We start from the raw sequence: 25304 nt of genomic DNA, 5'->3' as shown, positions 1-25304 counted from the left end.
AAGTTTCTTCAAATGATACCTTGTAGATTTGGAATAGTTGTCCTCCTCAACTCGGTCTCGTGTTGATGGACGATGTTATAGGTGTTGCTTGTCTACGAAACATATAGTTTTCTTTCTTGTCCCCTTGTTTGTGTTTTATTTTCCATTTTATGAAGAAGAAAAAAAAGTACAAGAACGAAAAATAGTGATAGAAAAACATCTGCAGGACCATTATTCAAAGAAAAAATTTAGAGGTACTAAACACAAAATTTAATATATTTACGGATTAAAAACTTATTTATCTTTTTTTCCTTTGGTGATTCGAATTTAACCCATTATTTATAAGAAAGAAAATGAAAAACCATTAACATGTCGCTTTTTTCCACAAGGACAAAAAACAAAATTCGTCATATGATAAACTCATCTACATATAGATTAAGTAGGCAGGCGTTAAATCTCAAATTAGCTAAAAAAAACTAATAAAATAGAAATATCTTTTATATAGAAGATCTAAAACAATCAACAATACGTAGCATAAAGAAAACAAGAAAATAGAGGTGTTGTTTCCTTTGTCCTCGCATAGAGAAAGATGGACGAAGGCTTAGGGAATCAAGTGACCATTTATTCATAGCTGTGAGTATTATTTTTGGGTTGTGAGGTTGAAGGGTGTTAAATGGATGAAAGATATATATGTGAGATAAAAATGACGAGACTATAGAGTAATTGTGAAAAAACAAGATTTTGTGTTTCTTTATGATCTATCATCCTTCTCCATAAATTTTAAAGTGCATCTCTTCTTCTGCGTTCATATTTATACTTATAACAAATCGTTGAGATGGTGCCAAAATTGTGGTCAACAACAAACTGTGCCTTCTGATACAGAACTACAGTGGTGGTGCCAAAATTGTAAGGTTTGTAATAGCAGAAAATGTAGAGATGCATGCAATGGATGATGTTTTAAGCAAAAATGGAAACTTGAAAAAGCAAATGAGAAAGAATAAATTGGAGGATGTTCAAAATGTAAAAACGCATTGTTAGACTGAGATCAAACATATCATATTTTATGTTTGGTATTTTTTATTAATAAAATATATATTTATTAAAATTTGGACTGTTCGATCTCGATTCAACGATCATGGTCGTATTGATTTGCGTAAATACGTAAAACATTTTGACCATGAGTAATCCGATTTGAGTGCATTTCCTCTTTTCTATTTTTGTATTTTATGATTTTTTTAGGCTTAAATATGATAATCGTCCCTATAATTTGGTCCAGTTTTGATTTTCGTCCCTTAATTTTTTTTTAAATACATCCCTGTAAAAATCTTTTTTGTTTGAAAAAGGTCTCTGGCCCCACTATTCAGCTGATTTGGCATGGTTTTGGCCACGTGGCGTGCCACATAATATTAAATTTAAAAAATATGAAAATAAATTTAAAAAACAATATAAAAATTCTGAAAATAAATTTTGAAATATTAAAATAATTTTCTGATTTTTTTTTTGTATAATTTTCAAAATAAAATTAATTTTTTTGAAGTACATTTAACACTATTTTTATCTGGCATAATAAAATTAATTTTTTCAAAAGAAATTAGTTCGCTTAACACTATTGTTGTACTTTGATTTTATCTGAATATTTTTTTAAAAAAAAATTAAATTTTGGTAAAAGAACAAGAAATTAGAATTTTTTTTTAAAATTTATAATTTATTATCAAAAATTATAAATTTTGAAAATATAATTGTCATTATTTTCAAATTAAAAAAATCTATTTTTCAAAAATTTAATTTTCACAATTTTTAATTTTAATAGTTTTTTTTGTCAAAAAGTTAAGTTTTCGAGAATTTTAATTTTCAAAGTTTTTTTTCGGAAATTTTTTATAATTTTTAAATTTATTTACAGATTTTCTAAATTTTAAAAAATAATTTTCAGAATTTTTTTTTAATTGTGTGGACTGTTACGTCAGCGCCACATGGCAAAAGTTGCACAGACAGCAACTGCCAAGTCATACATGAAGTAGAGCCAGAGACCTTTTTCATACAATTTTTTTTTTTACAGGGATGAATTTCAATTTTTTTTTTACAAGATGAAAATTAAAACTGGATTAAATTATATGAACGATTATTATATTTAAACCATTTTATTATAATGCAACTGGGTAAATGCGAGGGATGAGCCAAGTTAATGGGCTAAATGAATGCATCTCATCTTTGATATTTTTTTGACTTTTTAAAGAAAAATTTAAAAAATGGCAAGCTTTTTAAAATCATATATATTATGACCAGGTTATTTTATTTTATTATGCCACATAAAATCGAAGTACAAGAATAGTGTTAAGCGAACTAATTTCTTCACATCATCATAAATACATTCAAGAAGTCTCTTTTAGGACTTTACAACGATATTCGACTTCATTCCTTAGGTATCGTTTGACCCGACTTTTTTTCAGCTTTTTTACATTTTTAAGGAGAAGTTAGGTCAAACACAATATCAATAAAGTATCTTCGAATAAAAGTACTTTTTTTAAAATACATAAAATTGAATGAAATGAGCTTTAACCAAAAGTTATTGAATGCTATTTCAAAAAACTACTTCTCTGTGATTTATTTCACAAGCACTTCTCTTCAACTCACGCATGCAACCTTATCTTTTATTTTTTAATATTATATTTCAATTTGTTTTTTTTCTTCCATTTAATTTTTTTAACCGGTCCATATAATTTTTTTTAAAGGAGAATCAATTTAATTTTATTATCTATTTTTGAAGGAATTTTATTATCTTTTTATCACTTATATATTTAATTTTAATATCGTTTAATTATCACAACCTCACAAATATTTTTATTCATGTTGTCATTGAATGACACCAAATATTTTTATTCCCTTTCTTCAACCTCACAAATACACACACACACATTAGCGTTTAGAGTAATATTTTATGTCTGAATGTCTGTTTTTTTTGTTACGCTAATGCGTATAATTTTTTCAGTATTGCGCAATGTGTACTAATTAAAAGTACTACTATAGATGCCTAAAAAAATTATACTTATATATATATTTTACACATTTATATTGTAACAAACTATGCATATATTTTTCTTATTGAAAAAACTAAACATATCTTTTTCAATGACACCAACAATGTAACAAATATAATATCATATAATATTAATTTTTATATTTTTAAATGACACCAAAAATATGATATTCTTATAACAAAATTTGTTATACAGTATAATTGGAAAAGAAAAAACAAACTATTCCTTAGCTTAGCTCAGTTGATATAGACAATGTATAAATATATGCAAGGTTGCGGGTTCGAATCCCGGACACCAGAAAAAAAAATAATAAATTCAAAGTTTTGTACAATATTTTGCCAAACAACATTTAACTTAAAAATAACTTTAGAACTAAAACAAAATAAAGAAACAAAACAACTTTAGCTTTTTCCTTAAAGAGCTTTATTTTAACTTTGTTTTAAAGTAGTTTTTAGACCGAAAAAAAGTCTGACTAAATGATACCTTAGTTGATGTGGTAACATAATTTTCATTCTGTTTTAACTTTTGGCAAGAAGAAGTTAAGTATAAAGACAATTCACCAAGAGGTGTATTCAATTGTTGTTCTTGCATTGGATGCATTACATTACAGCGGCACATATGATCACATAAAATAATACACGTGAAAGTCTTCACATTAAAGATGTATATGGTTTTAAGTTAATCTTAAAAAATTTAGATTTTTGGTTGATGAAGTTCAAGATCACCGATTTGTCCGAATTCAAGTTTCTCGAAAAAGAGTTTACTAAAATTTTAAGATCATTAAGTTGTCCAAATTAGATTCCTTTAACTCTCCTTTACTTTGCGAAAACATTTTAGTTTTATTTTCAAAGATTTATGTTCATTTTAACGTGCTAATAAGAAGATGGGTGCTGCTAACCGGTGCTCATGGGCACTGGTTAAGAAGTAATAAATGAATATATTACATTTAATTTATCTTAATTAAAGTGATAAATAAGTCAATTAATTAAAATAAAAGAGAGTTGTATTTAATATTATATCAAATTTTCTTTCCTTTATTTTTCTTGTGATTTTAGTTTTGGTACTTTTTTTTTCACGCGGATTTTACTTCCTTATCCTATTAAAAATATGATTTCTTTTCCTTTAAATAATTCAACTAATTAAAATAAAAGAGAACTGTATTATTTTCACGTGAATTTTACTCAAATGAATTTTCTTTTTTCCGTAAATTTTTTATGAATCATTTTTTTTCTTTCGAACCTCCGTGAATTTTTTATGAATTGTTTTAAAAAAGAAAAAAAGAAAAAAGGATTCAATGCTTGTATCACAAAATAGAAAATTTGACAACGTATTGAATGCACATTTTTCTTATTTTAATTAGTTGATTTATTTCTCACTTTAATAGAGGTAAAACAAATGAGATTGATTCATTTACTGCATGTTCATTTATATTGCCCTAAGAGGATAAGTCATGCTAACTTGTGCATTTATGAGATATGTTAGGGTTTCTAATTTTTTATAAAGATCAAGCATTAAATTACAATTTTGTGAAAAATAAATTGGCACAATTTACGATATATAATTTTTATCTTTAGAACCTTAACATGTGCCTTAGGGCACAAGTTAACATTTCTTTAAAAAAAGATATGAGTCTTTTCAAGTGAATAATTATGATGGAGAAAATATGAAATATATATTTCTGAAAATAATGAAAATATGATTGCCTATGTATATTTTTGGTTTTTTGCCAATTTTTTTTTCTTAGAGGGTCAAAATATTGTTATTTTTTTTGGTAACAGCCTGTATATATAAATTATTTTCAACAAGTTAATGTTATTAAGATTATTTTTCATACGGGGCATTAGGCAACTTTTGTTTCGGTACATTCTTTTGAAAATGAATTTGATCCAATTGAATCTAATCTAAGCGATCAATATCAAATTGACCCAAATATGAGCATGTCCAAATTGAACTAGAATTCTACTTTTAACACGTAAGGTTTGATATAAATGAGTTCTTTGTTTTGAAGACGACATAAATAAGTTATCAACATCATTATGATCACACTCACATTTTGGTCCCTACCAAAATATATATCTTGTGCACAAATCCTAATTGATCACTACCATATTCTCATGTGGCTTAAAACTGATCTTTGCCAACTTAAAATGTTAGGTTCATTCTCTCACCTAATTAACTTGATGCTTTGGATGAGTTTAATGAACATTATAACTATCGGGTTATAAATAAGTTTTATAATTTATACTCGTGGCATGAAACTATTTTACAGTGTCATCTAATAAGAACTATTGTCATATTATCATGTAAATGAGCCTTTCAACAAAGATATGTTGGCCAATGGCCAAGCAAATTTAGAGACTAGATAATATGCAAACAAAGATATTCTTAATAATGCCATTATAAGAAACAAACCTAGTTATACTTGGAGGGGTGTACACGATGGTCATGGAATGCAACTTCTACTCCTAAGTGGAAACGAGGGGTTTGTTTCTGAACATGACATATGGACTTGGTTGGATGGTGTGTTTCATCATGTCTGTCAGTCCTGTTATAGTGTTTGTTTTGTTCCCCATGTGAAGCAAGTTACGACCATTTTCGTTTGGACAACGTACGGACCTCTTTCCCAACCATTACTTACCAGATAGGTAATTGCTCTTCTCCCATGTTTTTTCTCATTTCCATCAAATAGTTGAACGTGAGTTAACTCAGGTAAATGTATTTTTCACGTGAGTTAACTCACATATATGTATATTTCAGCAGCGTAAGTTAACTCACATATAATAAAAATGAACAAAAACAGATGGGAGAAGAGCAATTCTCCATCTAACAAAACAAATCAATACACAGACACACACATGGTTTGTGCAAATAGCACATTACTGGAAGTTTAAATAATTAAATTGAGGTAATGGCGAGGAATTTTGATTGTGCCTCACGTGGATACACATAAAAAATAAATATCAAATTCAGCTTCCACGATAATACAAAGGAAAATTAGTGTTTGTTTGCATTGACCGTGAGTTTAACATAAATTGTGATAAATGATCTTGACAAAATCTTATTTGAACAAAATTAAATTTTAAACTTATCATTCTCTAAAAAAAATTAAATTTATCGTGATTCTAAACATGCACCAATCAACCCGGCTTATCAAATTTCCTTTTAGAGGAACAAGTTTTAAGATTCAACAGATATTGGTGAATCGCATTAAATCTAGATTGTCGGGTTGAAATAGCCGATTTCTCTCCTTTGGTGGTCGCTTGATCCTCCTTAAATCGGTTCTGACTTCTCTGTATGTCTATGCCCTTTCCTTCTTCAAAGCTTCGTAAGGTATAATCTCTTCCATTGAATCTTTATTTAATAATTTTTTTTTTTTTTTGGGGGGGGGGGGGGGTGAGTGAGGACCTTAGAAAAATTACTTGGATAGGTTGGAATACTGTATGTTCTAAAGAGGAGAAAGGAGGGTTGGGGTCAGGAAGTTGAAGGAGTTTAATTTTGCTTTACTAGGGAAATGGTGTTGGAGGATGTTAGTGGATAGAGAAGGTTTGTGGTACCATGTTTTAGTCGCCCGATATGGCGAGGTAGGTGGGAGGTTGGAGGTTTGGAGGTTGGGGGACGAAGTGGTTCTTATTGTTGGCAGGAGGTAGGGAGGATTCGTGATGGGGATGGCGACATGGGTGATGGCTGGTTCGGTAATAGTGTGTTGAGGAGGGTGGGAGATGGGGATGAAACGTTGTTTTGGACTCATAGGTGGATTGGGGGTTCCCTGCTTTGCGTGCAGTTTCCTCGGTTATTTACGTTAGTTGAGAACAAAAATGCCACAGTGGCTAATTTGTTCTCCCTTGGTCTTATGCATGGTGGGGAGGGGTGGAGGTGGCGATGCAGGTTGTGGGCGTGGGAGGAGGAATTATTAGAGGAGTGTAGGACTTTACTATTTGATGTCTCTGTTTTTCCTCATGTTTCAGATAAATGGGTGTGGACCCCGGATCCTGGTGGGGGTTACACTGTGAGTGGTGCTTATGATTTGTTGACAAACGGTGCTACTCCCAGTATGAACACACATTTGGAGTTGGTGTGACATCATCAGGTTCCTTTGAAGGTATCGGTTTTTGCTTGGCGGCTCATTCAGGATCGCTTACCAATGAAAACCAACCTGGCTATTCGCGGAGTTATACCAACATCAGCATCTTATTGTGTTTCAGGTTGTGACCACGTTGAAACGGCCGAACACATATTTCTTAATTGCACAACTTTTGCATCGTTATGGCAGCATGTGCGTGAATGGATTGGTTTTGTGGGGGTCGATTCTGATAATATTTCCGATCATTTTTTACAATTTACTTTGATGACAGGTCCTGGTAAAGCTAAATGTTCATTCCTACAGCTAATTTGGCTTATGTGTATTTGGGTTGTCTGGAACGAACGAAACAACCGGTTGTTCAATAATGTTGTAACTTTAGTTCCTTGCCTGTTAGACAAGGTTAAATTGTTATCTCTAGGGTGGCTGAAAGCCAACAATGTCATGTTTGTTTTTGGCACGCATATGTGGTGGTCAAGCTCTTTAACTTGTTTGGGCATTGACTAAGCTCTTGTGTTTTTACTTTTCATTACTGGCATACTCTGTTGTACCGAAGTAGATTCCTAGGCACACCTTATGCGTGTGAACTGCTTTTTGATTTGGTTATATAATTTCATTTTGGTTTGTTAAAAAAAAAAATATCTTCACAAAGAGGGAGGGCTCAAGCCTCAAATATATTTTAAAAAATGTTGATCTTATTTATTTGAAAAAGAATCTGGTCACAACTTAGATCTTGATGTAGATCTTTAACCTTGTTTCCAAGCCTTGAAAAACAACACCTTAGGTTGCTAGACATATTACGCCCCAAAGTCGTCAAAATTTGGATTTTTTTTTCTATGAATGAATGATCTTGTGAACCAACCTACTTTTGTTTGCAAATAACGGTTATGTCTTCTCCAATTCCACTAAGATCTATAGAGAAGTCCAGCAAAATTTTCATGTCATTGTTGCGCATTGTGCAAATTTCAACATGTGTGAACGTGAAAAATGTGTTAGAAGTTTGATAGCTAATAGCGTAGGAATAATATTTGGCCAAATTTTAATTTCCTTCATTGGTCGAACTCGAATTTCACATTATATGGTTCTAAAATCAACAAATATTATAATTTCTTTTTCATTTTCTATATATAGATGAGATTAAAGATTGTTGATCTTGCATTTATTCTTAACCATTGGCCACATGTGAAAAAAAAAATTGTTTAGTTGGTAGAATTACAATTTTGGCTTGTTATTTCTCATTGACTTCTGAAATATTTATGTAAGGTTTTTTCTAGATTACCCTCTCTTATTTAGAGGGTATTTTACCTTCTCATGATATCAACCAATCAAAATGTAATATACATTAGCAACATTAAATGTCATAAATGAGTCAATTTTTTCTAAAAAAAGAATCAATTATAATCATAAGGTAACTTTTAAAACTTTTAATTTTTATTTAATTATAGACATGATTACATTAGAGATCCTTTATCTTATTTATTTGTTACACTTGGGTCCTTTATCTTTATTTTTTTCCGCTTAAGTCTTTTATCTCTTATAAAAGCACATATACATCCTTTTTTTTATTAAAAAAAATACATAATTTTATTTTTTAAAATATCTTTTTATTAAAAATGAAACAAATCCAGAAATATGATGAAGATGTTCATCATCTTCATCTTCTTCCTTTGAATCAAAAAAATTTCTACACAAATATATCTCCAAATATCATGAATTAATGTTATATTCACCTCAAATCTTCTTTTAAACACAAAAATCAAACCCCTATAGAGAAAGAGATTTAGTTTCATAAAAAAAAAATTAGTTATATAAATTGTCACGCTGTATATTATTATTATTATTATTATTATTATTATTATTATTATTATTATTATTATTTTCTAACTCAATATTCAAGCCCGACATAAAACTTACCCCAAAATTGATAGCAGATTTGCACATCAATTTTGTTGTTTCCAGAACAATCTTAACTTTCGTAAAGCCTAACCCTTCCGCTAGAGACTAAGCCTCCATCATCCGCCTTGCAACATTTGTGAAATTAAGGTTTTGATTTTTGTGTTTAAAATAAGATTTGAGGTGAATATAACATTAATTCACGATATTTGGAGATATATTTTAGTAGAATTTTTTTTATTTAAAGAAGATGATGAAGATTCAAAGGAAGAAGATGAAGATGATGAACATCTTCATCATATTTTTGGATTTTGTTTCAGTTTTAATAAAAATATATTTTTAAAAATAAAATTATGTATTTTTTAATAAAAAAAAATGCGAAAAAAGATGTATATGTTCTTTTAAGAGAGATAAAGGACCTAAATGGGAAAAAATAAAGACAAAGGACCAAAGTGTTACAAATAAATAAGATAAAGGACTCATAATGTAATATTGTCTTAATTATATTTAGGTGTTCAATCTTAATTAATTTACACTACAAGACTGGCTTAGAACAATTAAAATTTCACATCAAATTTCTTTCATCTGAATGTCCTTAAATTTATCAGTTATATTCATAAAATTTATTCCTCCCATTTTGATTGTTCAATTTTGTCGTTTACAACTGTCGCATTTTTCAATTTTCGTGAGAATCGTCATGATTTCAAATATCGTGAGAATTGTCTTTATTTCTAGTACAACGTCAGGTATGATGACTTGATTTTTCTTTTTGATTTGATTTTTCTTGGTTGTGAGGTAGTTAATTATAACAATTGAGTAAATCATCTGTTGTACTTTGAGGGCTTCTAGCAGGTGTTGCCGCTGTGATGTTGTGGGAGTTTGCTAACATTTTTTGTTGGTTGTTGCTGAAATGGTTATGTGATGAGGTTTTTGTTCTTTTATTTTGACTTAAAGGCTTTTGTTGATAGTGAGACAGATCTATGCGTGTTAACAGATTTTATTAGGTTGGCTGCTTAAATAAAAAAATAAGTCACGATATCTGACGCGGTTCTAGAAACAACGACAATTCTCACGATAATTGGAAATTACGGCAATTTTGAACGACAAAATTGAACAATCAAAATGGGAAGTAGAATGAAAAAGAAACAAAAATTGATCAATATGGAAGAATAAAGAACAAGAAATTTGAAAGAATGAGATGTTTTTGTTCTCACGTTTGGGGTTCTGAAATGGAAAAAAATTTTATGAATGTAAATGATAAATTTAAGGACATCCAGATGAAAGAAATTTGATGTAAAATTTTAATTGTTATAAGTCTTGTAGTGTAAATTAATTAAGATTGAACACCTTAATATAAAAAAAAAATCATTTGTTGTTTAAAAAAAAAATTGAATAAAAATTAAAAGTATTAAAAGTTACCTTATGATTAAGATTTACTCTCCTTCAAAAAAAAAATTAAGATTAACTCTTTTATTTTTAGAAAAAATCTACTCATTTATTTGACATTTAATATTACCTATGTATATTACATTTTGATTGATTGATATCATGAGAGGATAAATTACCCTCTAAACAAGAGAGGGTAAGATAGACCTCACCGCAACTTTAACATGTTTTTAGCTTTCTTAATCGACATTATTGATCTCAAAATGAAAATGGAGAATCTTAACTCATGATTAAATATCTGTTTGATTGCACGTTGCAAAGAATTATGTTTGACTTCAATAAAAGAGAGTTGATTCTTAAGCCTATAATTGAGTTTCTTAGACAATGGTATAACTTAACTTCAGCCATAATTTCTTAGTAGTTTCTAAATACGATATTTTTCCTCAAAAAATATTTTAAATACTTATATATCTTGGGTGCCACTAAAAGTTACACTAATTCAATCACCACATAACAGTAAAAAAAAAATAAAAAATACAAATAACTTTTTTTTTACAAAAAAAGCACATAACTATATATCATAATTTTTTTTAGATAGACGAACTCACACACACAAAATGAAGGTACCGGAGTTCGAACCCCGATCATGACATCCGACTATATATCATAATTTCACTATATATATCGCAAATTAAACCAATCATCCAAGAAAACACACTTTATTCTATTGTTTTTTAAAAAGGGGCATACACCAATGTATAAATATTACGACCGAAGTACATTTCTCTTTCAGATCTAGGCAAGGGGCGAACACAAAATTGAGACAAATCATACATGTCTTTAACCATATTTTAAACTTTGATCGGATCAATTCTTTACACTAACATGTCCTTACCCTGGGAGACTACGAGTAACCCCGACAGCGCCTAACGTTGCGTTGCCGGGGTCTTCACTTTCAGACACACCATCACCAGTTTTTACAATCCTCATTTGAGTCTCTGCTGCTTCAAATTCCTCCCTATACTTTTCATATATATCCCCTTTGTAAAATTTTCTAGTCCTAAGCACCAAAATAAAAGAAATAAAACATCCAATTAAAGTTGATGCTGTAATTATAATAAAAGCCATCCTATAACACTCTACTCCAACACAAGTTAAGTCCTTCCCTTTTTGTCTTCTAAGTCCCTTGGCCTCCAATTGTTTCAAAGCTTCTTTATCATATAAATAACCAGCCACTCTCACATTGAATATATAAGATCCCACAGGACTTGCCACAGCTCCAAAATTGTACAAAGTTGAATAGTATTTCAATCCAAAAATTTCGGATATGATTGCAAACATCAATGGCCATTGAGCTCCAAAACAAAAACCAATAATCACCGATGCAAAGTAAAGAGAGTTTGAAATACCTAGCGCGATTAGAATGTGGCCAACACAAGAGAGAAGCATGACAAAAGTGAGCAGATACGGACGAGGGATTTTATATCTGGTTAATAAAATCTCTGAGATATAACCCGACGCAACCCGTCCTAGATAGTTCCATATACTTACCAGCGACACAAAAGTTGTAGTACTTTTATTTGGGTACCCTAATGAATGACCAATTTGTCCCAAATTATCGATCGCTGTTAATGTCCCACCAACACCAAAAGTTGTTGCTAGGAAAAGAATTAACATGTCAATACTAAACAAAGCTTGTAAAATTGTGTAGTCTTCACCTCTATTCGGAGGTTTGAATATCGTCCTCCAACAAGAACTACTTTTCTTGTCTGAATTTGTAGTTGTTGACGATGATGATACTTCCGCTTCTTGTTCGTGTGATGACATGTTCTGAAGTGGGACATCAGTGACTACTTTCAATTGAGATATTGAAGTATCCTTCAAAAGGGTGTTGAATTTGATTTCTTCTCTAAATACCACAACAAGTGGAAGAAGTAGTAACAAAATTACAAAAACTCCATCACCAATATACTCAATCCTTGAGAAAGTTAACATGTTTTGGAGTATGATCAAAACCATGAGAAAACAAGCAAGACCAAGTGAAATATAAAGAAGATTATAGAAAACTTTATATTCCTTTTGTTGTTGTATGTTGTTCAATTTCAAAATTCTAATAGTTGGAAGAAAAAGAAAAGAAACAGCAGCAGGAAGCCAAGCAATAAGTAAAATAAGAGATTGAGTATTATTACTATCACCATAATATAAACTATGATAAATTTGTGTAATAATAGCACCACTTAAACCAACATAACCTTTTAAAAGACCTAAAACACTACCACGACTATTAGGGAAATTCTTAACACAAGTAACTAAAGCACCTGTGTTAGTAAAAGTTTGAGAATTTGCACCAATGCAAATATAAAGACACATTTGCCAAACTTTAGGTGTATGAATTTTTTTAGTAACGGAAAGCCATATCATGAAGTAACCAAAGAAATTCATGATGGTACCGGTTAAGAGAACAACCCAAGGTGGTGTGATTTCATTGATTAAACCGGAGATGACGCCAACGTTGGCACCGAGGTCTTTGAAGAAACTAAGGAGGTTTAGAGTTGTTTGGTCATAGGATAAAGAGGTTTTGATTTGGTTTGAGTATAGACCAAACATGTATGTTGCACCTGCTACAGACATGATTAATGATGATGCAAATAACATGAACCAACGACCTGTGAGAAGTTGATATGTGAAGGTTTTTGTTCCTTTCCAACTATTGAGGACACCATTGGTGGTGTGATCTGTAGCCACCATTTTGCTACTATGTTCTGTTTCTGACACTTTGTGGATCAGTGATTCAATGGGATGATACTATATATGAAGGACAGTGTATATATGGGGTGTGTGGTGTGGGTATATAGGGGGAAAATGAGTATGGATTTTATGGATAAGACTCATCATTTTTAATTTAGAGTAAAAAGTAGTATTTGAGAGAAAAATACAAATCTAAACTACTCCGTCCCTAATTATAAAGAATTTTTTTATCCCTTTTTATAAAACTCTTTTGGTATTTTCAAATACATTAATTATTTTTTATCAACATACCTCTATTAGTAGTTTTTAAAATAAAAGTTTATATATAATTGGGTCTTGACCGTCTTTCTTTTATTTTATTTTTATAAAGTCATGGACCTCTCTTTTTTTTAAGGATCTTTGACCCCCTTTTATTACAAAAAGGAAAAAGTTTATACATTTTCTTTACAATAAAAAAAAGTTTATACATAACCAATGTATCTTGCAGCTCGGATTATTTGTTGATCATAATTCATGAACTCAGTTACCATAAGGAACATATCATAAATATCTATGAATATTTTTGTTTTATTTCTTTATCTTATTTGAGTAATATTTATACATCATTACATTAGTATATAGAAATTAATATCTTCTTAAAATTATCAATTTGAGACATATTAGTCTAAGATGATAAGTTTTGGACTTATATTTATATACACAAATGTAAAAAAATTATTGCGTCAATCAATTATAATCGTTAAATTATTAAAAATGTTTGGACATCATATTTACTTCTAAGATTGCACCCCAAAAAAAAGATTACACATTAGTTGGTTGTGAATTATTGACGGTATAAAACTCTTATCGGAACCATGTATCAAAATTAAACTTCTAAAATTGAATACCTAAAACTATTTTTGCCAAATGGAGTAATGTATCACAGGATATTTGTTTTCTACGTAAACTAAGTTGAATTTCAGAATTTTTTCTTAAGAATTGAAACGAGTTTGTATTCATTTAAAGGAAATGATAGCAAGTGTTCTTGGAACACTTCTAAATGAATTGTATATTTAACATTTTGAAACTTTAATAAAGAACTTTATTTATATAAAATTTATAAATTATTTTCTTTTTTAGATCATTAACAAGTGTCCTTGTAATATTTGTTAGCATAAACCTTCATTTAATATTATAGTGCTTTTTCTTTAGGTTGTATATTTCAGTAAATATGTTTTCTTCTGTCTCTTCCATTTTTGTATTTTCTTGCACTTTTATGTATTGTAAATGCTAACGAAATGTTCTGAGGACATTCAAACCCTTTGAATAGGTAACTTTTATGAATATTTATGTAATTATTGTATTATTTTTTTTGAAGTAATTGTGTAATTATTGTATTGTAAATTGAAATATTTGAATTTTAAAATCTTTAAAGATGTTTGGAACATTCATTATAAGATTGTTTATGTAATGGTTGTAGTTATCTTTTTCTCCGTTTTTTTCGTCTGACAAAATCTATGCAATGAGAAAACAGATAACTACAACCAATGAATTGTTTGTCATGCGAATATTATTTGTTATTGGATGAGTCACGTCACTTCAGAAATGGTTCTCCAAATGCAATAAAAACCCATGCATACAATTAGAGAGATAATATAAATTGTACTCAATTATTGAAGGTGTTGAAAGAAATGCATTGTTTTTTTTTTTTGAGAAAGAAATGCATTGCTAATATTTTTCGTGTTAAATTGTCACACATATATATATATATATAAAATAATTTTTTCCTACAAAAAATAACTCATTTAACTATTGATTTAAGGATTTGGTGTACCAATACACTCAAATTGTTAGGTGTACCATAAAACTTGCCATATATATATATATATATGGGGTTTAGGGTTTATATATATATATATATATATATATATATATATATATATATATATATATATATATATATGTGTGTGTGTGTGTGGGTTTGTCTAACCTGTGCAAATGTTAAGGCTACTAAAAATAGTAACTTTTCATTAAAAACCTACATATTTAATATAAAATGCACAAGTTCCAAGTCAAAGTTACTACTTTAAATTTCTTATCATGTGCAAATTTGCACATGATAGAAAAGCCATATATATATATGGCTAAATTATATCATAAGTCATTTAAGTTATTTAATTGTAATAAATTGATCATTTAAGTTTTTCTCGTACCACCTAGCTCATTTAAGTTAATAAATTATAACAAGTTGGTTCTTTAAGTTTTTCATGTACCAATGAGGTCATTTAAGTTATTTAACCGTAACAATTTTGGGGATTCTAGATCCTAAAAATTGAAGTTATTCGATACCTAAAAGTTATAATTAAATAACTTAAAGACCTAAGTGCTATGAAAAATATTTAAACTACTAACTTGTTACAATTAAATAACTTAAAGCCGTGAGCTTAGCTCAGTTGGCAGGGACATTGCATAATTTATGCAGGGGTCGGGGTTCGAATTCCGGACACCCCACTTCTCCACATTTAATTGTGTGAGCTTTAACCACTAGGCTATTAGACAAAAAAAAAAACATCCGATGTAATTTAGCCTATAAATGCTGATAGATAGTATATGATATATTTATAATTTTTTTGAGGGAATAAATGAAATGTTTTATATATTTTTTAGGAAAATGCATTGCTAACATTTTTTATTTGAATTCCTTAGACAATATTTTTTGAGGAATTTTTCCCACCGTTTCTACATAGAATATTTTTATCTCCCTTGTCCTCTAGAATTGGGTAGTTTCTTTAGTGAATATACATCCCAAGATACATGTGAAAATTGACATCCAAACACCATGGTTAAGGAAAACATGGCCAGTGCAGTTAGAAAGAATTATCAATCAATTTTTTTTAATACTGCAGACAAATATATCATGAATAGAAAAATAATGTCATTTGTACCCAAAAAAAAAAGTGATAGTTTATCAATCAGAATATAGATGCATCCGAATATTGATTTAAACCTCTAAATTGCAACTTCTCAATATTTAGTGTGCGTGAATATAGTGATAGTAAATACAATTCATCATATGTTAGTTACAAAGACATTTGATACATCGAAATATAGATTTAAACCTCTAAATCGCAACTTCTCAATGTTTAGTGTGCGTGAATTTCGCTAAATCTTTTTAAAAATAAATAGCTTCATAGTCGCATGCCATATGATATAACATGTACAATGATATGAATGGAGAAAATGACGAGCACTACGTGGTGTTTATCAATCAGGTACTAAAGTGGAAAAGTGGGGATATATCTCCACTCATAAGAGAAGTTCTATGTATGGTTCATATATCTCCACTTATGTGAGCTTGAGGCCTACAACAAATTGATCTTCGTAGTCTTTGGCTGTTGACTCCTGTCACGTCTCTTTAAACAGGGTTAATGATTGTTAAGGGTTGGAAAAAGGGTCCAACCTGTTGGGACAGTTCGTTTAGTCCGTTATTTTTTACGGACTGAGTTGAAGTTTTGAACTCGTCTCTTTCAATTGGTCCACTCCGTTTAGCTTGTTTAAAAAACTGTTCCGGATATGGACAGGGAGGGCTGGCCCCCTAACTTGTCAATTTGTTATTTATTAATTTTTTTTCATTCAACGCGTTTGATAAAATTTAAATGGGAGCGACCCAATAATCTATCATAACTCAAATTTGTCTCATAAACTTTATTTTTACAACAAATTTATTTGCTGCCAATTTTATTTGTTTAAATAAAAACACCATATTATTTTTATTAAAACAAATTGTCAAAAAAATTCATTAAAAATTATTATTTTTTGTTTGGCGGGTTAACCCACCAACTCGCCGTTAAGCGGGACGGAGTGAGATTTTGAACTCGGTCACCTAAATTTACTATGCCCATCTCATCCTATTTTAGGCGGGTTTAAATGGGGCGGGTCTAAACGGGGAAGGCCGACCCACTTTGTCATCCCTAATGATTGTTATGATATAATATTGGCTTAATTGGACATTTGGTCCCCTAAATAATTATGAGTTTACATTTTGGTCCTATAAATTGTAAAACTCACATTTTGGTCCCCTTGATTTTACTCCGTCAGTCAAATTGATCCCCTCCGTTAGATTTTTAATGTTTAAATTTTTTGATGTGATATTAACCGTTTGATTGCATGTCCATTATACCTATAGTGAGCCATCGGCACCTAATTTTTTCAGCACTATCATCTTCTCTCTTCTTCTCCCTCACTCTTGTTCATCATCAAATATTCATACATTCATCACAATTCACAACAACCCATAAAAAAGAAGAATTTAAACCCAAAAAATTAATAAAAACTTGGAAACACACATATCTATTTTTTTCTTCTTCAGATTCTGGAAATAAACCACAACAACAATCAGTTCCCATTTCTCCATCAATCTGAGCTTTCTTCAAATCAAATCCAAATCTATTTCACAAAACCAATCCAGCAAAACAAAACACAACACATCTAAGAAAATTCCGGTGCGGCGCGGTGGTGGGGTCGTTGTCCGGTGCGGTAAACAAAACCAATCCAAATCTGTTATTGTCCATTGTCCGGCGCGGTGGTGGGGTCGTTTTTCGGTGTGGTGGTCGCCGAGAAAATTCACCGGTTCGTGGTTTTTCTTTGTGGGTTTTGTAGAGAATATGAAGGAGAGTATGTTTATGGTGGTGGTTTGTCATGAAACAATTTGTGGTGGTCTAGATCTAATAATGAAAGTGACGGTTTGGAGACTAAAATATGTCTCCGATCGAAAAATAAATTTCAGAATGAGATAGAGAAAGAAGAGAGTATGTAGATTATGTATTTTGTTTGACAAAAGATGGCCGGAAACACCACGGTGGATGGCCCGAAAATTCGGTTGGAAAGGAGGAGAGGGAGAGTATGACTTTGTTTTGTAGAGAGAGGAAGAAAGAAAAGGAAATGAAAGAAGAGTGGAGTAGATTTTGTAAAGAGAGGAAAAAATTATGTTTTTTTTTTTCTTTTGGATTTTTGTTCATGAATGTTGGTGAAAATGATATGAATATGATGAAGAAAAGTGAGGAAGAAGATGAAGAAAGGAGAAATAATTAAGTGTTGTTGACTCACCGTAAGATAAAATACATATGCGTAATCCAACGACCCTCCTTTTAAAAAAATATCAAACGGTTTAAATTAGAATAATTAATAGGATCTATGGTGGACCATTTTTAAAGTCGGTCCACCATAGACATTTGGGGGTTAAAGTTAACAGTTAGGACCTTTTTGATTGACGGAGCAAAACCAAGAGGACCAAAATGTGAGTTTTACAATTTATGGGACCAAAATGTAAACGCATAATTATTTAGAGGACCAAATGTCCAATTAAGCCTATAATATTTAAAGATAGAATGAAATTAAAATGACCAACAATGAATTAGTTCAAGTGGTAAAAGACTTGATCCTTTAATCATGTGGTCAAGAGTTCAATTTCTGGCGCATGTGTATGAAAAAAATCCGAATGAAAGGGAAGAATCCACTATGTGTATCCTGCAGACTCTCCGACGGATATTAGTCAATGTTAAACGGTGGTGAAAACTTCGTATCAATACTATATTAACCGAAAAAAGAATGAATTTAAAATGTTTGGAAATAAAACTCAAACTCAGATTCATGGTCTTGATACATACATATATTAAATATTTACTTCCCCTTGAAATTATTGGAGGGATATTTTTTTTCCTTATGTTATCATGATATTCGTACAAAGTTTCCACCATCGCTTAGCTTCGACTAATATTCGTCTGGAAATATGTGGAACACAAAAGACGAGTTCTCTCCTCCAACCGAATTTTTTCCATACACATGAACCAAAAATCAAACCAATGACCACATGCTTGAGGGGCTCAAGCCCCTTACTGCTTGAACCAATCCATTGTTCGTAATGGAGGGATATTTTATATTGCAAAAAAAAAAAAAAAAACGGAGGGATATTTAAAGTCCTATGTATGGTTAATATTTACATACTTATTTAGAACATTATACAAAGTTCCTCCACAAAAAATTAGCTCAAAATTTGTTTTTTAGGTTCAAATTTTCATTACTTTTATCTTGAAATTCAAATTTAATTCATAACATGTTAAAAAAAATTAATATTTATATAATATTTTTAACATATTTATAAAAAATCATTCAAAAATTTATAAGTTTAAGTATAATTAAACAAAGTTTAATTTAATAAGGACTAAATCTGTGTGTTGAAACATTTTATAAGGTCAAAGAATATCACTTTTTTTTATGTGGACAAAAAACAAAATTGATTTTAATTATATGGACCAAAAACTTATTTAATATGCTTCGTTGGTGATAACTTGATTGAGCCCTCACACTGTCAGATTGTGTTGGATTTTATTATTGGTTTGCTTTTCTAGTTTTGATTTCCTAATTCGATTTCATATATGTTGACATCAGCAGGTTTCAAAGCTTATGGGTTTGCGTCCGCCGCATCGGAGAATTTGAGCATGATCTTAAACCCGTTTCAATCCTTTGTGATTGAATTTGAATAGATTGGCTAGAAATGGCCTTTATTTTGTTGTTGTTGCTGTTGTAACAATGAATTGTTGGTGTATGGACTCGTAAACGTGTTAACGGTAGGGTTCAATTGTCGCTATCAAAGATTCAACTCTGGTGCTCGCCAGCTCTCACACCTTATTTTATATTTTTTTTTTAATTTGGTTTTAGGTTCGTATGCGGCTTCGCTTGATTGCTCTTGATTAGAATTTGTGGCTAATTTATAGTGTTATTTTGTATCACCCATTTTTTTTATTTTTTTATTACACTAGATTAGATTTTATGTTCCCGATCTTTGTACTTTTCCTTTTTATTTCAATCTACTTAGCATGCTGCTGATCTTTCTACATCTTATTTGCTTAAAAGAATTGGTCTGTGAGATAAAAAGTTGGAGTTTGACACAAATATAAACCAAAGGTATTTTGGTGACATCTATATATAAAATGGACCAAGATATTTAAAAAGTCAGATATGAAGAAGCACCACAACCATGAATGATTAATAAGTCAAAGTGTAATTGTCATAATAAGGATGTCATTGATAAAATTCAATTAATTCTAATCAAAGAAGTTAAAGATGAGATCTAACTCGCTCACCACTCCCATTAAGAGAACAATTCTAATTCATTTCAACTTATGAGATGAGGTTACAAATAAAATTTACTCTAAATTTAAATGGATCATAAGTGACTCCACCCTCTAGATCAATAGTGGGCTTGCATTATATTTGATCAGACTTTTAAATTGCCAAAGTCCTTTTTCCGTTAGAACTTGAAGATTGAGCCTGTTTGAAACACTTCCCAAAAATTCTTTTTTAATTTTTAAAAATTTGAAAATTAAAAACTTTTTTTCTAAACTATTTTTAAAATTACATATTTGGAAATTATTTTGATTTTTTTTTTATTTTAGGGACTAAAACTAAAACATGTAAAAGGATAACTATTGTGAGAAGAAGATTTATATATTTCAAAAACTCAAAACAAAAACTATTTCAAACATGCTCACAATTTTATTTTATTTTATTTTTGTTGATTTTTGAATTGCAAATTACTCTCTAATTTCTTTTTATAAACACCGTTTGTAGTTTTTCCACGGGTTTGTTTTTCATTCTTGCGGCAGTCGTGGTGCCCAAATGCTTCATGTCCTTTTATCCTTCAAAATTCTACTTGATAACACATTTGTAATAGAAAGTGTTAAAAAAAAGAAAATACTAAGATAAAAAATTTGAGAGTATCTTTTTTTTTTGGTCACTTAAGGAGTCTAAAATGTTAGGATCGACCCTGTTGATGGATACATATTTTTTTGAATAAAATTTTATCTTTTTAAGGGTTATCTTATTCTCTCATCAATACGTATTTATGGCATCAATTGGGGAGTGTTACATTGGTGTCAATTGTCAAAGACAGACAAAACAATTCTACATACTCAAATTATTAGTTTAGTGTATTAATATTGATTGAGCAACAAGAAACAGCTAATTGGCGGAATTAATCACCACTCTCTATTTATCCAAAGTTTTTAATACATGTCTCTTATATTTGTAATGTAGCTGCTATGTTTCTAGATATTGACCTCTCAGCCGGTCTCGTCGTTCATTCATATAGAATTAGAACTCTCTCACTCTCATATATATATATATACCAACCGAGAGAGAGAGAGAGAGAGAGAGAGAGAGAAAAAAGGATATATACGTTTGAAAAATTTGTTGAATATCATTCATCACTATTCTATTCATGGATGAAGCTAAGAGAATGGAAGAAGGCCTCAAATTACAATTGGATCATGAAGATGCTAAAGATGAGTTGAAGGAGCAAGAAACCATTAATATTGTAGATTCAAATGTTGATCAGCATGGCACATACACAATGGCTAAGCCTGTGGATCAGCAGCCTGAACTGGTTAAGCAAAAGACAAAGAGGGTTGCTACACTTGATGCATTTAGGGGTCTCACCATTGTGGTAATTAATTAGTTAGTGTCTTCCAATTTCAAAACATATTTTTAGGGGTCGGAGTTCGAACTTAGACTCCCCACTTCTTCACATCTAAAATGTGTGAGTACCGGTTAGTAGACTACTTGACAAAAAAAAAAAAAAAACCATTATAAAAAAAAGTGGTACAAAATACAAATGTTTGCAATTTAAATAAATTAATCGTCTAAAATATATATTCCTTTACTTGAATTAATTAATCAATATGGTTCCTTAAAGAAAAACCTATATGGTGTTTTTTGGGCTGCTACTATATTTATGTGTAGATAATGATACTGGTAGACAAAGCTGGTGGAGCTTATCCACGCATTGATCATGCCCCGTGGGATGGATGTACTTTGGCTGATTTTGTAATGCCTTTCTTTCTTTTCATTGTTGGTGTTGCCATAGCCCTTGCATTAAAGGTACATTTTCAATTCTGAACCAGTACTATAGTATCCTCTATGTCCTTTAAATTATGAACAAAATTTGATTGTAATAATGCAGAGAATACACAAGATAAAATATGCTGTGAAAAAGATAATACTTAGGACATTGAAGCTTCTCTTTTGGGGTATACTATTGCAAGGTAAACAAAACTCCTCAAACTCACTATATATACATTTTTTTAAGCATCCTTCTAGATATACTAAGTAGAAATCACTTCCAAATTTCAAGCAAAAAAAGAGTTGCATAAATAACAAGATTAATACTACCTAAATTCATTGATAAATTTAATTATGTAACATAATACAGGTGGATACTCTCATGCACTAGAGGATAAGCTCTCATATGGAGTCGACATGAAATTTATTAGATGGTGTGGCATTCTACAGGTAAAAAATCAAACGAATTGAAAAATGTTACGCGAGGCCTAATGCAAAATAATCACATTTGAACGCAGTTTTGATTGACCACATTTTTGAATTTGTGTGTGCAGAGAATAGCACTAGTATATTGTATTGTGGCTCTAATAGAGACATTTACCACCAAGCTTAGACCCACTACCTTGAGGCCTGGACGCATAGCCATTTTCACTGCCTATAAATGGCAATGGTGAGATAACACAACACTCATTTAATTTCAAATTTCAAATATACTAATTGAAAGTCTGAACTTTCATTTACTAATGTACAATAATATACATGAGCTAGGTTTGGAGGCTTTTTGGCATTTCTCATTTACATGATCACAACTTTCACCCTCTACGTTCCTGATTGGAGTTTCGTAGATCATACTAACGGTGACGAACCAAAAAGATACACGGTATATTCACTCTCCAATGTCTAAATTGTTAGTTGAAGCTTTTAACTTTTTTATATTTTGTTCTTCTTTTCATTTATTAGGTGATATGTGGGATGAGAGGACACAGAGGCCCTGCATGTAACGCTGTTGGATATGTCGATAGGCAAGTTTGGGGGGTTAACCACTTTTATATACATCCTGTTTGGAGACACTTGAAGGTAACTAGTAACGAATTGTAACTTTTATTACATAATAGCAGTTGAGATCTAGCGCAATTGGTTGGTGTGTGAGTGTTGTAAATTCGACTGACTAATAATAAAATATAAAAAACTACGCAATTATAAAACCAATCACAGAAAGAAAGAAAAAAGTATTAATTGTTCTAAATGAATTCGGCAAAAATACCCTGCAGTTTTCCTTCTAAAGATATTTCGTATATTTCTTTTATAGGAATGCACATTCAGTTCTCCAGGCGAAGGTCCAATTCGCGAAGATGCTCCAAGTTGGTGTCGTGCTCCATTTGAACCAGAGGGCTTGTTGAGGTTTGCCTTCATGTTTCCTTTCCTTTCTACCTATTGGTACTAGAGTATGCATCAAAATGTTCCATACAAAAATAAATAAATAAATAAATCCTATATGCAGAGTAAATAGTAATAGAGAAAAGTTTCTTTCGCACACAATTTGACATCAATGTCATATTTTTATACGGTTTTCGCTTTCTATATAGCTCTTTTTCGGGTCCAACATCTGTTAAGTGTGAAAATATGATAGATCAGGCAGTTACTTGCTTCATAAGTAACTGAGTAGTTAGACAACTAACTAACTGGTTTGATAGTTAAAACAGTTATCATAGTTAGTTATAGGTGGTTAACTAACCATAGTTAGATTTGTATAGAGCTATGGATAGTATAAGTATGTGTGTGATCACAATGTACATTTTAGATTTGTGAATATTAATTCTTCTCATCATTCTATACTTTGTTCATATTAGTTTCTCTATTCTTTCATCTATGGAAGTTGAGTTTATCTCTTCACAACATCAGTACTTATTCAATGTGCATCTATATAGTGTCTGATACGATGTTGATTTTAGTGTATCTAAACAACATAACTCGTTTTTTAACTAGTTCCATATCGGCAATCCTCTCGGGAACCATCGGCATCCATTATGGGCATGTCTTGATTCATTTCAAGGTTACAAAATCTTACCATATATTATATTATACAAATACACAAAACAAACATTTATTTTATAAATTGAATTTTACTAGTGAAAGGCCTAAAACAGAAGAAATCTTTGGCAGGGTCATTGGGATAGGCTCAAACAATGGGTCTCAATGGGATTTGTGTTACTCACAATAGCAATTATCCTTCATTTTACAAATGGTAAGCTAGTGTGACAACCACTTCTCAAAAGTCAAAATCCATCTAAAAAAAGATAAAATTTGAGTTCAAGATAAATCTTAACAAAAATATTTATGGAATATTTCAGCTGTCCCAATTAATAAGCAACTGTATAGTATCAGCTATGTTTGTTTCACAGCTGGAATAGCTGGAATTGTCTTCTCTGCCCTCTACATATTGGTAATTAAAGCACCAAATATATTCAAGTATTTTTTTCTTTATTTTTTTCACTTTGTGGTTCTTTAATAAATATTCTTTATAATAACACAGATTGATGTTTGGGGGATTCGTACTCCATTCTTGTTCTTGGAATGGATAGGAATGAATTCTATGTTAGTGTTTGTGATGGCAGCTGAGGGAATTTTTGCAGGATTTATAAATGGATGGTATTATGAAAATCCAAATAACTCACTAGTAAGAAGCAGCGTTTTTTTTTTTTTTTAATTTATTTCCATTGGATATGTATATAGTCTGTCTTAATTATATAATAGTTTTAGAGTATATTTTTCTAATATGTTTTAGTTTTGTACATGAAAATATAAATCAGGTACATTGGATTAAGAAGCATGTGTTTGTCAATGTTTGGCACTCAGAGAGAGTGGGAACTCTCTTATATGTCATCTTTGCAGAAATCACTTTTTGGGGAGTGGTAGCTGGCGTGTTGCACAAGTTAAAAATATACTGGAAACTATAAGACAATATGATAGAGAAGTTAATGCATTGATCAATTGATGTATGCAAGATCAACTAAGCTCACAGGGACGAAGTGAAAGTATCTTAGTATGCACATATATGAATAATGGTTAATTTCATTTCCTATAATATAATTTCTTTTCATTTAAATTCGTATTAGAACTTGTTCCATAAAGTACATTTTGAGAATAATAGCATTAAATAACGTGCATTCATTTCTGAGAGGTTGAATAATGTTTATAATTGACTTTGAGTCTAGAGTAGCAACAAATTAACAAAAGTAGAGAAACGTGACAAAAGAATCAAGTATATTTTGAGGTAATCCTCTTTTTTTTTTTTCTTTCTTTCCATA

General features: G+C 30.5%; 2 protein-coding genes and 1 long non-coding RNA gene across 3 annotated transcripts; 2 read left to right on the top strand and 1 right to left on the bottom strand.

Annotated features, from left to right (window-relative positions):
- The first annotated feature begins 6607 nt into the window (after nt 1-6607).
- LOC120577119 (uncharacterized) lies at nt 6608-7731 on the top strand. The gene is made up of 2 exons (XR_005643167.1): nt 6608-7113; nt 7217-7731. It is a non-coding gene; the product is annotated as an uncharacterized lncRNA (long non-coding RNA).
- A 3399-nt stretch (nt 7732-11130) lies between these two features.
- Nucleotides 11131-13232, bottom strand: LOC25499332 (uncharacterized). The gene has a single exon (XM_013594559.3). The coding sequence runs from the start codon at nt 13117-13119 to the stop codon at nt 11263-11265; it is 1857 nt and encodes a 618-aa protein (XP_013450013.1). The 5' UTR covers nt 13120-13232; the 3' UTR covers nt 11131-11262.
- Nucleotides 13233-21376: 8144 nt separating this feature from the next.
- LOC25499331 (heparan-alpha-glucosaminide N-acetyltransferase) lies at nt 21377-25014 on the top strand. The gene is made up of 13 exons (XM_013594558.3): nt 21377-21601; nt 21898-22035; nt 22118-22199; nt 22367-22446; nt 22551-22666; nt 22765-22876; nt 22957-23073; nt 23306-23397; nt 23983-24049; nt 24160-24241; nt 24348-24439; nt 24530-24673; nt 24807-25014. Exons 1-13 carry the CDS (start codon nt 21377-21379, stop codon nt 24951-24953), a joined length of 1494 nt encoding a protein of 497 aa, XP_013450012.1. The 3' UTR covers nt 24954-25014.
- The last annotated feature ends 290 nt before the right edge of the window (nt 25015-25304 follow it).

Source organism: Medicago truncatula, chromosome 7 (genome assembly GCF_003473485.1).
Source record: "Medicago truncatula cultivar Jemalong A17 chromosome 7, MtrunA17r5.0-ANR, whole genome shotgun sequence".
Taxonomy (NCBI): domain Eukaryota; kingdom Viridiplantae; phylum Streptophyta; class Magnoliopsida; order Fabales; family Fabaceae; genus Medicago; species Medicago truncatula.
The sequence above is the reverse complement of the archived record's forward strand: the minus strand, read 5'-3'. Positions and strand labels throughout refer to the sequence as shown.

What these genes read in the sequence shown, in the direction of transcription:
- LOC25499332 (XM_013594559.3), bottom strand. Translation starts at nt 13,119, where the DNA reads ATGGTGGCTACAGATCACACCACCAATGGTGTCCTCAATAGTTGGAAA.
- LOC25499331 (XM_013594558.3), top strand. Translation starts at nt 21,377, where the DNA reads ATGGATGAAGCTAAGAGAATGGAAGAAGGCCTCAAATTACAATTGGAT. An exon ending in ACTGCCTATAAATGGCAATG is followed by an intron (nt 22,667 to 22,764) that starts GTGAGATAACAC and finishes TACATGAGCTAG; the next exon opens with GTTTGGAGGCTTTTTGGCAT. An exon ending in AAAATCCAAATAACTCACTA is followed by an intron (nt 24,674 to 24,806) that starts GTAAGAAGCAGC and finishes AATATAAATCAG; the next exon opens with GTACATTGGATTAAGAAGCA.